The sequence below is a fragment of the Athene noctua genome, chromosome 2, assembly GCF_965140245.1.
Source record: "Athene noctua chromosome 2, bAthNoc1.hap1.1, whole genome shotgun sequence".
NCBI classification, from domain to species: Eukaryota; Metazoa; Chordata; class Aves; order Strigiformes; family Strigidae; genus Athene; species Athene noctua.
Genome location: NC_134038.1, coordinates 112848652 through 112863200, shown reverse-complemented (window position 1 = coordinate 112863200; position 14549 = coordinate 112848652). Strand labels below are relative to the sequence as shown.

Below are 14549 nucleotides of genomic sequence, written 5' to 3'. Positions count from 1 at the left end.
CTATTTTTGGTATTAGCAAAGAATATGAGCATATGTATCAAAGACTGTTCTCACATCATTTAATTATAGTACTACTGGCAAAGTAATTCTGGAAAGTGCCACTTAATTAAATATAAGCATTAACTTTTTGCTGATAGCTTATCAGAAACAATTAGACTTGAAATACGGGCAATACACCTAATGTTTAAAACTTTTAAGTAGAAGCATTAAAAGCACAAAATAACCAATTTTCATTAGCATTCTCCAGAGTTTTTCTGCCGAGCACAAGCTCAGTTTTCACTGGTATGGTGCTCCTTAGGTCACCAAGGGGCTGCAAGTTTATCTGAACTCCTCTTTGTAACTTAAAGCTTCATCCAAGTGGACGCTTTTGGGAGTGGTTAAAACATTTCAGGATAGCTGGTGGTTCTGGCAATTCCTCCTGAAATATCAGAGGTATTTTTCTGATTGTTTGGGGTGTTCAGACAACAACCTGAGAACTGTTGCGTGCAGTGAGAAGATCTCACAGCTTATAGCAAGCGCTTATTCCTTGCAAGGACAGCTTGATCAGCATTTATGTTCATTAATTGGATCAGGGATATGCTTTCTTCTTATCCATATGCCAATGCCAAATATTAGTTAATTCTATGTAAGTTTTCATCAATAGCCAGATAGACCTAACAGATAATTAGACCTAAAACATCTCTGCAGAACTTTGAGCTCTGCTGCTGTTTGCCTGAAAGCACAGAGAGGAAAAATAGTAAGCAGAGCTGTAATGAAAAGAATTACTTAAAGACGCAAGGGCTAGAAGAAACTAATTTCTTCAGAAGGTGTGTTTGACAACATACAGCAAAACTACAGAGCAACTGATGAGAGATGCTTCTCCTAGATCCAACATTTGGGTAAGCAGAAGTAGCAAGATGATCTGAAATAACACCATCTGGTGAATGCCTGTTTCCTGCTCCAGCAATCAAGAACTACGTATAACTATAAACAGAATAAAATACAAATAATGCAAAACTACTTTTCAGTCAAACGTTACACAGAATGAAAAACCAGCTGCTCTGGGAATGCAGAAAAGAATGATTTTAAATATAGTAGGACATTTGAGCAAGCTGTTCCTATAAATACATTAACAAACACTGCAAACAGAATGTGTAGTTTCCACAGAGCTGTGGACAGGTAAACTTAGTCCCAGACTGCAGAGCAGCTACTCTGGCAAGGAAACATAGCAATGATTTAACCATCACACAAAAAAAGTTTATCCCTTGACAGCGTGAAATCAAGCCTGCAGGACATCTGTGCGTGCTTTATATACAAGCAGTCCCACTGGTGCCAGTCAGAATTCCTGTGTTTCTCCCGTATGCCTGATGTGCTTTGCTGGATTGCATCTAGCACTGGGCTACCCAACCTTTGTGGAAGACAGCCAAATTACAAGAGTTTGTCCAAGAAGCTGCACTTCCAGATGTCTGACAGTGTTGCTGGCAGAAGTGAATACACATTTAGGTGATCTAACATTAACCCCATGGTTTTTGCATCAATGTTTAGCATTGCATCTATCAAAAGTCGTAAAAATAATTGAGAACACAATTTTTACTGAGTCTGTCATTTTGCAGTTGACAGCAGGTTTGCAAAATCCTTGAAAAGACAAAACAGCACTGGAAGTTGAAAAAGCAAAGCCACAAAATCTTAAATCCAACCTTACTTCAGAAATGCCATTTGTTAACAACTACAGACACGTACAGGTATCTGACATGGAAGAGAATTAGCATAGCCTACTCAGTCCCCTGTCACATCAAAGTCCACAAAAGGTATTTTGAAGATGCTGCTGTGTTCACTAACAAGCAAGTCAGAGAGAAAGATGAATGGTTTGGAATATGTATCATGTGAGGAGAGGCTGAGAGAGCTGGGATTGTTCAGCCTGGAGAAGCCTCACATTCCTTTTAGGACAAAAGGCAAGGACCATGAACTGGAATACAAGAAATTGTGTTTAAACCTGATTTAAAGTGTTTTCTTGTAAAGGTAAATCGAACACTGGAACGGGTTGCCTAGAGAAGTTGTGGAGTCTCCATCCACAGACACATTCCCACAAGGCAAGGTCCTGAGCAATCTGCTCTAGGTGACCGTGCTTAGAGCAGAGGGGTTGGACTGGGTGACCTCCAGACATCCCTGCCGACCTCAGTCCCTCTGTGTTCTCTAAAATGGATTCAACCAGTAAAACTTCATAATCACTTTTTGCCTCATGTTATCTCTCTCTACGCACATCAGAAATGTTATGAGCTTTCCAGACTCCCAGATACATACTGAAAAACAGGCAAGAAAGCTGGGCATTTGTGTTCTATTCGTGCTATGAATTATGAAGTACCCTACAAGAGGAGTTTATGCAATTTTCTGTTTACCACATTTTTAGTGGCAGGTAAGCTGACACTGAAGAAGAGATGGTGCTATTTTTAAGTATTCCAAAATAAACACGCACAATACTAACTTTATAAATGCTATCATGGAAACAGAAGTGTATTTAGCAATGAAAATAATAGAAAAGCAAAGGGAAACAGATAACTGTAATTATCAAAGGAAATTACACTTTCAGAGGGGCCCACGTGTGCTAAAATTCCAGACACTGAGGATGGTTTATACGTGTTTGCTGAGAGAGCAGCGTTCTTTACCATGAGTTATAGCTTCTCATATTTTTACCCAAGGAGGGAGTTTTGTTCTTTCCAAAGATTCTGAAGAAGTTTTTTTCAAAGCACATTAGTGATCTTAGCTACGTTGTTTGAAAGACCCACTGAAACAAAGCTAAACCTTATAGCTGCAGTTTGACTGACAGTGGGAACTTCACAGCTCGAAAGCTGAAGTTACAAATCATCCTGAAGCAGTAAAATCATAGAATCATTTAGGTTGGAAAGGACCTTTAAGAAAAGAGTGTTTCTGCAAAGTTTCAAGAAAACTCAAATTATTTTATTCACAAAAGCAGAAGTCAATAAAAATATAGATATCCTGATCAGTTTTACAGACCATGTTCATTTCTTCTCTCCTTCACTGACAGGCAAAGCATCATGAAAAAAAATAGTAACAAGCATTTACATCACAAACCATTATTAACACAGATTCATGTATATGAGCAAATGTTTTAAAGTTTTTGCATATAATTATAAATACCCTCAAAAAATTACAGCTCCAACAAAACATTCCAAAAAAAACCAGCTCTCATTTTTTCCCTTTTGTTTCTGTGCTGTACTATTTTTCAGTCATGAAAAGAATATGTGCTGTCTCACTGGCATTTAATAAATAGTTTTTGGGTTAAACTGAAATTTAGCATGATCTCACTGCACTCCTTAAAGTATTTTCTTTGAATTCCAAACCCCTTTACAGATCAAATTAAGATGTTTGTGCTAGACTACTCAAGTGATGCCAAAAACTCTGTCCACACTGCTACTAATAGCATCAGGAAGCTCTTCTTTAAATTATGGAGCACGCCCCAGAAAAGTAACTGAAGATATCCTGTTGTTCAAATCAAACTTCTGTCAGCTTAGTGTTTACACATGAAACTGGAGCCAAACCTTTCCTATTTTGTAGATATAAATTCTCCCTATAAGTCATGAGTGAGTTTTGTGAAATTTTTACAAGTCTGGCTTTCAGGACCATGATGGAAGACAATGGATTAAGAAACAAGGCCAATTATTTTTGATTTGGTTTTTTTAACCCAGCTAGTAGGACTAAACCCACATCTGGAAAGATTCTCACCGAGAGAAACAGACCAAGTACAAATTTTATGTTTTTTTATTCCGCTTTTATGCCTTTTAACTTTGGAGAGATGAATAATTTGCAACTTCTTCCATCATAAAAATAAACCTTGACAAAAATATTTTTAAAACAGGTTACCAAATTGTAAAACAGAAATTTTTTTGAAAACGAAAGCCAAACAGAAAATGCTGTCATTTTTCAAAAAGCAAGTACTGGACTAGGAGGACAAAACACTGAAGTACAGAAACTGACTTTAAGGAAGGGTTGTCTTGCACAGACAACAATTCCAAACCCATAATTATTACTGCTATAATTCTGATTATCAAAATCTACAATAATATTTCAGGTTACTTGCATGCAAAGTGCTTCCTGCCTCTGCCTACCTCAACTCTGGGAGCATCACAACTGGGAGAGAGTTTGCTCTTCTTTTAAAAAACAGAAAATCCATTTTCATATATAAACAATTCTTGCTACGTAAGAGCTATGAGAGATCATTCAGACCACCTTGCTCCTCAAGACATGACTAACTATATACCTATGTTATTTCTCATACCTTCATCTCCTGTTCCTTAAAATATCCAGCAATAAATCACTGAAAAGCAGGGATGTGTGCTTCATCCTGACTATACGAAAACAGTTGACAGTCGGAATTGAAAGTACTTGTTGCCAAAGGAAAGCCCTACCTTCTTCTTTCTGCAGTCTGGATACTGAAGGTGGTGTAAGCTCTTGCAGCACAGAGTTTCAACTGACTACCTGCAGAATGAAATCTAGGCTACAACCCCCCTGACTTGAGTATGTCAGAATTTCATACTTAATGTACAGAATATACAAAAGAAGATCACCGAGTACTACATACTGAAGAAATCAGACTATTTTCAGTGAACTTGAATTCTCTACTGATGTTTTCTTCAACTGTGTGATTGCTGCAATTACCTGTCTACACCTATCTGCAACTTGCACTTATCCCAGCCTGCCCTCTCTGGTGACCCTGCATTCATGGTAACAGACAGCAATAGCGTGTGCACTGTCTCCTTTTACAAAAGCAGAAAGCATGCATTACCAGTCATGATTATTTGGCATGACTTCAACACAATCTTCAAAATACAAATATTTAATAGAAAATTTAGATTTAATTTTACAAAATACAGATACAGCACTACCCAATGTAGCAAAATAATGGAATTGAAAAATAATTTCAAAATATTTAAAGCATTAGGTTCTAAAATAATTACTGCTATCTGAAAGAAGTGTTCAGGTTTTGCGATTATGAGGAGGCAGTTCCACTATTACTGATCTCTTTTTCAACTTCTTTACAAGTTCCATAATTTATGTAGAAAAATATACAAGAAAAGAATTCTGGGATAAAGAATAGGTTGGGTACGTAACATTTAACATAAATAAAAAGCCTAAAGCAAAACCAAAAAGGAAACCATTCGTTTTATTTCTGTACATCAAGACTACAAATAGTATTTTAACACTTCATTTATTACTCAAATTAAGAAATTATACATTTTTATACGGTTACTAGTAAACATCTTAAAATCACTCAGTTTCCCCACATTTAAAAGGATATTGCTGATTACTGCTTATTAAATATGAAATCCAAGAGTTTCCAGTAACAGCAAAATATTTTTTTTGCATAAGAGATGAATACAAATTTGATTGTAAATTTTGATGATTTAAAATATAAAACTAAAGTTCAGAGGGATGCACTTATGAATCTTACAGTCTGAACTATAATTCCTTTTTAAATTGACTGCAGTTTGCATACGAATACCCAACAATGTGCCTACTACTAGAGGATCAGTTCCTTCCCTATGAAAGCAAGTTTTTTTCCCAGATACCGAATTATATTAAGCAGCATATTCCCATCTACTCTTCTTAGCAGAAATACTGCAGGCAGATGGATATAAAAGCTGTTTAATCACAAAAAATAATGAATTTGACTAGTGTCTACGGCACAGATATGATACAGATGGAAAGAAATTATAGGGAATAGGAATGTGAACACCACAGGCTTCAAATATAAAAGATAAAGCCTGATAACTTTGGTTCAAATAATTTTAATAGTCGTTACATGTAAATTCTTCCAAAGTGATGACTTTTGTGTGTACTGTGTATGCAACAGGAGTCTGATACATTTAAAAAAAAAAAATCTGTACAGGCACAAAAGACAGAAACAGAACAGAGAAAACATGGATAGTCACATCCATTCACGACAGTGTTCAAGTGATAATGATGCAGCCAAAGGTTGAACTTAAAATAATGCAAATCCAATTTCTCTAAGGTTTTCAAGAAAGCACAAATGGAGTATTATAAACATTTTATCTCAGTGCCTACCATCTCGAGGGAAGGTAGTATCAAACAAAATCAGTTCTGCAACAACTATGATCTGTAAACAATTCTACAATGTAAGTAAAGATGTTAGGTTACCGGTAATGAGCATTTTCATTCTCTCAGTTCTGGGATATCTGCAAACATCTGCTTCACTTCCATCTAAAAGATTAATTACAGGATGTTAGCCCTGTCTCATCCCAACGCGCTGCATGGTACACAACTTTATTGCCAGTTTGTGAAATTATTTATGTTTGAACAGCACAAAGCCAAAGCTTCATCTTTGGTTAATTTCACTGAGATGTCACTGTTCTTTAAATGTGCTCTTTCTTCGCATAGACACAGAAAACAGCCACACTGCACACAGCATTCATTGTTTCGAATCATAAAGCAGTGTCAATGTAATATTAATTCATGAAAGCTAACTAAGAAATTGTGTTTAAAAATGAAACCTATTTGAGGGCATTTGATAGGACACAAGAGCTGCTCAAATCTAGACAGAATTCCCTTAAAACTCTTGGGTATGGGTGCTGCTTATCAAGTAGGCACTGAATAGTTCCTCTGCAGATCATCCACATAAGAATCAGTTCGACTCAGCTTAATTCAAATCCAGCAGCACATTCAATGGCATAAAGAAGCTTGCTTCGCATAAGATTTTCATCATAGAACTCGGGAAGCTTCAGCAAGTTCATGCAGGTACTGGCAGTAGGTAGCCTGTCTAAATCAGATCCTCCGTTATGAATGCAAAATGCAGGATATAACTCCTGAAAAATGCAACAGAAAAAAAAAAAAAAAAGACATCAAAAATACATACAAGCCAAAACCTACCCCGTAACAGCTGGCACGGATTTCTAGAAAATAAATCATTAGATTAAAATCTGTCACAATGACATATTCAAATGGCATATTCTTTCATTCCTGGTGGCCCAAAAGCACTCTTGAATTGTGTAGTGCCTCTCTCCACCTTGTCCCCACCAAGAACCATTACTTTGCAAAACACAAAACAATTTATTTGGTTCTAAGGAGAAAAGAATAATTTGTTATCGTTCATACACTCTATTCTGCAGGTTTACGATGTTACAAAAACAATGAAGCACAAAATGGAAAAAGGAATACAGCAGTATGCAAGAAATTTTTTGTTGTATTTGGGAGAAACAACTGTGATTCACAACTTCGGACTCTCCTTACAAAGCCTCCCAAATGCCCATGGATGCTGTTGATTCTGTAGGAGCAGGAAAATGATGGGGGTTCCTACTACACCAAAGTTTTCTGACAGCAAAATAAATGCTGAACATAGGGAACAATAGATCCCTAGCAGTAACGGAGGTAAATGGAGAAAAATATTCTGTCACGTTTGAATGACATATAGTATTTGTCATTGTATAAAATAACACAACTTCTTCTGAAAATTGTACTTTCTGGTTTTTTCTTTCCATTCTGTATATACCAAAATCCCTAAGGCAATTTTGCTCTAGCTAATGAGGTGATGTGCTATGCCGGTCACAACATTCTTCTGTTTGAGTTTAAAAGTATTCTGATTTTATGCGGAAATTCTACACAAACATTTACTTGTCATGTTAAAGTGATGCTCTGAGGAGAAAGAGGATGAATGAGTGACCAGATCTAACAAATATGATAAAGTCATAGTACTACATCAATTTCTTTGTGACATAAAAAAAAAATCTCAAACAAAAAAACAATGATCAAACATATCTTTTCAGTGTTTTCCATCTAGAACTTTAGTTTGTTAGCATACCCCACACAAATAAAATAAATTCAAGTGAATGAGTATCAAGCCATCGTTTTCCTTCTACTCACAATATGCCATATTTTCTTTGTTAAAATCAATTGTTTGATACAATGTTAAAGGCTTTCTTGCTCCAAAGAGATTTCAGTCTAAACTAATCTTTCAGCAAGCCTACAATTTATGAATTTCAAGACAAACAGTACTAATGACTTCAGTGGGGCTGTTCACGTGTAAGATCAAGCAAGTATTTACACTACCATAGTCTAGAACTCTGAATCAAGAGCTGCTTTATATTCTCCAAATAAATTATCTAACTTTAAATAAAGCAATGATACTTAGTGTTTCTTTACCAAGTGACTACAAAGTCACTCATCTGTTATTGGGATGATACTCATGTGCATAGTGTGTCTGTAATGATATAAACTTGTCAACCCCTGATTATTCTTCTGATGTGGTAACTATTTATCTGAGGAACAGCCTTTTAAGACATGCTATATGGAATATTTAATTGCTTTAATAAAAAATCTGATTTTGCTTTTCTTCTGAGAAAGAATATAGTGGAAAATGTATTTATTTGCTCCATCTAAAGCACTGCTTTTGCTGGCAAGCAAGTATTCATTTTATCAAATGCTTGCCTGAGGTAAAACAGTTTTACTTTTAGAAATGGGAAAAAAATCCCAGCTCCAAAGGCAAAAGGTCAATGAGATTCTAAGCTAAATTATTGTTCAAATGGAGGCCTTAAAAGTATTTCATGGCTAAAATGCTGCATTTTTAGTGTTCCTTTCAAAATGCTAATTGAATTCCCTTACTTTAGCTTTAAAAATGGAAAAATGAAGTTCTAAATTGAAATGTCATGCCAAGGGCACCATTTGTTGCATAATTAAATACTGTACAGCGGGAAACTGCAATAGTTTGGAAGTGAAAAGTATCATCAATTTATTATGTGACCTGATTGGAACTTAACAATTTTCAACCACGCTATAATGATTTTTTTTTTGTCCGTAACAATCACATTTATTAAACTTATTAAACTTTAATTAGCTTTAGTAAATGTTATTCTGAGTCTGAATCTGGCAGTGAGCGTTTAAAATTTTTAAATGATGCAAAGCTAGACTGTGCTATAAGCTAGGAATGTCAAGACATTTCCTTATCTTAAATTAACATAAACGAAGAAAACGTGAAGGTTCCACAACATAAAGCATACAGAAGATTTCAGAGTAAGAACCAGAAACTGTGTTCCTCTCAGAAAAATACAGTACACATATTAAAACTATAACCAAATTTTGAAGCTAGCTTATATTAACGTCTACCATCAACATAAATATATTCAGTTATTTGGCCATTAATACTCCGCACCCCTGCAGCTTTGCACTCTTCGCCTTCAAAGCTCTGAACAGCACACTGCCATAGGCTACCAAGACATTATTGCTGATGACAATACCAGTTACCCACTTCCTTTTCTGGCAAACATTTCCTGGCAAACCCCTGGTTTGTTGGTAAATCAGTGTTAACAAGATACTACTGCAAGTGCCATGCTAGTATTGACTTAACCTCCACTCAGTGTTGCTCACCAAAGCAGCACTAATGCCTTTTCACTTTGTTTTCTGTAGCCAAAACTGTTGCATGTGGCTGAGCTCGCAAGTCTGTTGTATAGTGAATTAATCTTTTAACTTACTGCTATCATGCTGAAAATTTGATGACTATTTTGCTTCTGGTTTTCCCTAGGCAAGTATGTTAAAGTCAGGTTGTGGCCTGTCTCCCAAGTACACACACAAACTTCAGCTTTCCACATTTGGCTTCTTTCTAATGTGTTGCTGTCAGCCTTAGTATTTTTAGACTTTTGATTCACTTCCTCCATCACTTCAAATGTCACGCTAGCTACCTCAGTGCTGGGTAGCCACATATGCATTTCCTCCTCCCCTTGTAATTAAAAAGGATGACAACAAATGGAGACTTCTGTTTGTTTCCACACAACTGTTTCCTAATTCTCCATTACATGACTGATGTGCACTGTTCTATCTTGGTCTCATCCAACAGTTTTCTCATTTTTCCTCCCACTGCCCTATAAAATCCTGTTTGTTGCTAGAGTACTGTACAGTGATATTCACATGGACTTGAGAGTTTAACAGAAATGCTTGCAGGCTTTTAAATAATCAATCACACAAATCAATCAATGAATATCTTAGATTTATGTGACTGAACAGCCATCTCCGTTGTCTCCATATCCCAACCTAGTCACCCTGGACACTCTTTACTGTTAAGGGGATTTAGTCAGTATGTTCTGTGGAGTCTAAGACAGGATTCATTTTATCCTGAAGGAGACATGTGAAATAGACAAATTACTGACTGACAGTGCCAATTCCTCTCCTAGGTGCCTATAAAAGGAAGGTAGCTGAGCTATAGATTATAGATATTGAAGATGAAGGATGCGTTTCCTATCCACATGCTAACAGCACCACACAGCACTTGCTACAGCAGCTGAAGGGATTATGCAGAGCTTCAGACTGCACAGAGGGTTACACAATGACGGTACCCAGGGAAGTTTAAACAATCACATGCTGCAATGTCAGTGCTGCATACCCCTATCAGCTTACAAAGAAATAGGAAAATAAACAAAAGGACTGAAGAGGGAAGTGAGCATGAAGTTGCAGCGTAAGGGGGTAGATGGATGTCAAGGGAAAAGGGCCATGCTTCCCTGAACAATGTGGCACTAGAAACAACTCTTCTACTTCAAAATTGCTCTGCAGCCTGAGAAAAAAAGCTAAGCTACTGGAAGTATTCTTTCATCACCCCTAGCAACTGATCCACATACTCCTGTATGAAAATCCATATATGCTTTTATGTATTTTAAATCATCCAAGTGCCAGAGGTCTGTGTCTGAGACCAGTATGATTTCAATACCAGAGTGTCATCTTGTTTGTTTTCCAGAGGAAAACTGTTTTTATGAATAAAGCATCAAAAGTTTGAGAATTCTGGAATTAATTTGGTTTAATTCAGTAAAGAGAAAAACAATGATAAGTACTACAAACATCTAAGTTATATGTCTGGAAGAGGAAGGTGGGGTTTGTTGTTTCATTTTTTACTTCTGACATCTTTATGTCACCCCCAGGACCCATCACAGGAAAGGGCCCAATTCCTAGAGCTGAGAAGAAATTCTTCTAGCATTTGCCTTTCAAGTACTTTTTTAAAATGCTGATAAAAAACCTAAACAAAACATCCCCAAAACCCCACCAGAATGAACTTTCAGAGTATGATTCAAGAAAAAATTGTAAAGAATTTTAAGTAGGTTGTTTCTACCTCCAGACTACTGCATATATCTGAATTCTTTGTTCCTATATAAAATGTTAGTATCTGTCCCTGAACTCCTTCTATAGTAAGAAAATGTTTATTCAACACCACTTATTTTACATAACAGCTAATAAACCTTCAGGACTTACACATGTACTCAAACTTTGTTTAGCAACAAATCTTATCCTTACTTGTAAGGAACTGGACGATAAGCTCACCTTTGTATTAATTTTACTAAATAGTACAACAATAAACATACTGTGGACTGCTGTACTAAAGATGATGGTGTTGCTGTGAAGTAATTTATTCTTTTTTCTTCTTACAGAAAAGCATTGAATGTTCCCACATTTTAGAGATAATTAAGTCCATGGACAGTTCTCAGACAGAATTCTGCAGCCCAGCAAAATTCTACCCATGGGTAGAATATCCCCAGAATTTAATTCCAAAATGTCTTCAACTTGCCTTGGCCTCTCTTTACTTTTATAAGCAGTAGAGACAAAAGTTTTCTTCATACTTAAAGCTCCACTGTAAATAGCAATCTGAAGATAGCAACAAAACACTTAGATACAAAGGGTAATGAGCTGTGACCCTATAAACAGATAAATGGTAATTAAAAGAAAACACAATACGTCTTCTGCTTCAAATAGTTAATTTAAGAGGTTCAAATTTAATAGTTGCTTTTATATCCTAAATCATCTTTTGCTGATTTAAAACACATTCATTCTTAACTCAACCTGTTCCTTGAAACTGGTAGCAATACTGCTTCTGCACAGCAACATGAAATGGCAGGAGGGATCTTACATTGCTTAGAGTGCTTACTCTGTCATGGATTTGTAGGCTTACCAAATTTTTCAGTTAAAATAGAAAACACAGAAGAACATTTCATTAATTATTTTAAGATTATACTCATTGTACATGCAAATGCAAACATTGAAGCCGTTTCTTTAGTCACAGAGGAACATTCTTGAACTGTAAATTCCTACAGACAAGAAAAGCTTGTGTCATAATCTGTAGTAGTTACAAAAACTTGCCAGAAAGTCAGGAAGACACATACCTTAAACCCCAGAAGAGGTGGTCGAGAACAGCTCGTTACAAATTTGAGTAGTTTGCGTTTCTCTTCATCTGTGAAGCTTTCTACAACTCTCCAGAATATTTTAATTACAGGATGGTCTGCTGTGTAGCCACCTATAATGAGATTTAAATGATTTATAGGTAGAATAGTTTTATGTAAGAAATAAATCCTTCAGAAAACCTAGCATCAGTCTTGACAAGCTTGGGGAAAATACTGTAACCAACAGGCTTACGCTGCTGACTTCCAGTACCTATAGATCAATCTGATGATCACTGCATTTTGAGTTTCTCATTCATTCACTGCTTACCTATGGCTACTATGTCCCTCAGCTTCTTAACTGCAGTTTTCCTCACTGAATCCTATTTTGTTATTTTAAATTAATTTTATTTAGTTTAGCACTTGCCTAGTAACTTTGAATTATTGCCTTTTATTCCAAGAGTCTGCAAAACCTGCAAGACTCAGAACGTTACTCAATGAATCAATTTACCTTGAGGTAAGTTCAGATGTGAACTGATGATACAGTAGCTATTTTTTGATTACATTCACAATAAATTCCGGAAAAAATTAAGTAAGATACCTTGCATTTCTCGCAAGAGAAAAATATGAGCTCTCTCTTCAGGCTGCCTGACAAATGGCAAGTACCTGAATGCAGTGGTAGAAACAACTATCCCAAAGTCATTTTTGCAGACTTACTTCCAGAGCAACCAGTCACAAACATTGACCAACATCCATTTAGAAAAAGAATGACATGTCCTCCAATTAGCCACCTATAAACTTGTATTTAGTTGCATAAATAATAAAAAAATGCATACCTATACTTCCCAGCATTTATAAAACTAGATAATTTCACTCAATCTTCTGAAATTCAGGCCTGTCTAGACAGTTTGGCCAAAGTTAACAAGCAAAGTCAACAAAAATGACCCTACAACTTTATTTTTTTTTTAAAGCTAGGATAAAAATCAAGTTTGTTTATTTCTGAGTCGGTCATAATACATTTTTTTTTATTTAAGTAAAATATGCTTGCCTGAATAGTTTGTGAAAGATTTAAGGTCATCCAAACTAATAGGAACCTGGGCACCAGAAATCAGAACCTAATAGTGGAAAAAAATCAGACAGTTACATTACAGGCAAAATTTAGCATTTATTTCTGTTTAAAGCAATTGTTTTCTGCAGTTTTAAGCAGAAGTACCTGTATTTCCTGTTGATCAAACATTCGAAGCCATTCAAGATTTACAACATTGGCCAGTCCCTGACGGAAAGCGAGGCAATGCTGTCGAATTTGTTTGTTTAACCTGTAGTCTGCCACCAGATGGATGTACGCGATTCGGTTAGCGCTGGTAACAGGAATATCTTTTCCCCCTGGCTTCAACTCAACCACCTATAAACATAACAATTTACATCATCTGGGTAAACTTGAATTCTGTGTGCTGTAACCATAAAATTAAACCGCAAAGCATTCTAGTAAGTGATGTATATATTTGAAGTTTACTCAAATATACTCAAAAACATTCACCTCAAAATAAGATAAAAGATTATGGCAAGTAAGGATTTTTCTGTTTATTCAAAAGAGCACATTCTATGGCATCCAATTGTTAGATCTAGACCTCCAGCTGCTAATGCAGCCGACCACACGGCCCCGTGAATTATTACCAGAAAGAAGATTCAGCAAAACCAGAGCTCTTTCATTGGAGACAATGTGTAACACTAAATTCACCACTGCAAGTCAGACAGAAACTGAGGTGAAAAATCTTCACCTTAGCAAGCTTACCCCTAGCTTCACTGATGCTGATAAGTGCCCTGGAAGACAGAGTAGCCTGTATAAGCACTGAGCTCACACAGAGTGCTCTCCTTCCAGCTGGATTAGGAAAGGTGTGTTTGACTGGCTAGGCTCTTCTCCAACTGTTTGGTGATTGTGAATTCTGCAGGATCACATTATGGTAAAAGCAATGTCCATTGAGTCAAAATTCAGATTCTGATACAAGCCTAATTTACAGAATGATAAGCATTCACAATTCCTGCTGTTGAAAATCCAAGTTATGCATGCTCAGCACTTTTAACAAAAGTAAAACACAAACAAATCAAGCCTAATCCTTGTTTCTTCTACTAAGAAGCTTAACTTTTGTCCTTCAAATACACCAAGATACCTCAGCATGAAAGAATTTTTAATGAAAACCAAAGATAATGTAATTGCATTAAGATATAAACCAGGATCAATGGTAGCTGTTATTAAAACATTGAAGACCTTCACATATTCTGCTCTTTACTACATGACGTTAATTTTGTTGAGCAGCAGCCCAACTGGAAGGGACTATTAGAGTGCTAAGAGAAGGATTAAGAAAACTGAAAAGCTGTGGCACTGTCACCTTCTGAACTCTTCCAAAAACGTTT

At 36.2% G+C, this 14549-nt stretch overlaps 1 protein-coding gene across 1 annotated transcript in view; it reads right to left on the bottom strand.

Moving 5' to 3' along the window:
- Window positions 1–5132: 5132 nt before the first annotated feature.
- UBE3C (ubiquitin protein ligase E3C) overlaps window positions 5133–14549 on the bottom strand; it is an 80318-nt gene continuing 70901 nt past the window's right edge. Inside the window, exons 20-23 of the mRNA XM_074899925.1 lie at window positions 13351–13539; window positions 13186–13252; window positions 12144–12274; window positions 5133–6818 (exon numbers count right to left, since the gene is read on the bottom strand). Of these exons, the coding sequence (XP_074756026.1) occupies window positions 6648–6818; window positions 12144–12274; window positions 13186–13252; window positions 13351–13539 (558 nt within the window). The 3' untranslated portion in view covers window positions 5133–6647. The remainder of the gene's footprint in view (window positions 6819–12143; window positions 12275–13185; window positions 13253–13350; window positions 13540–14549) is intronic.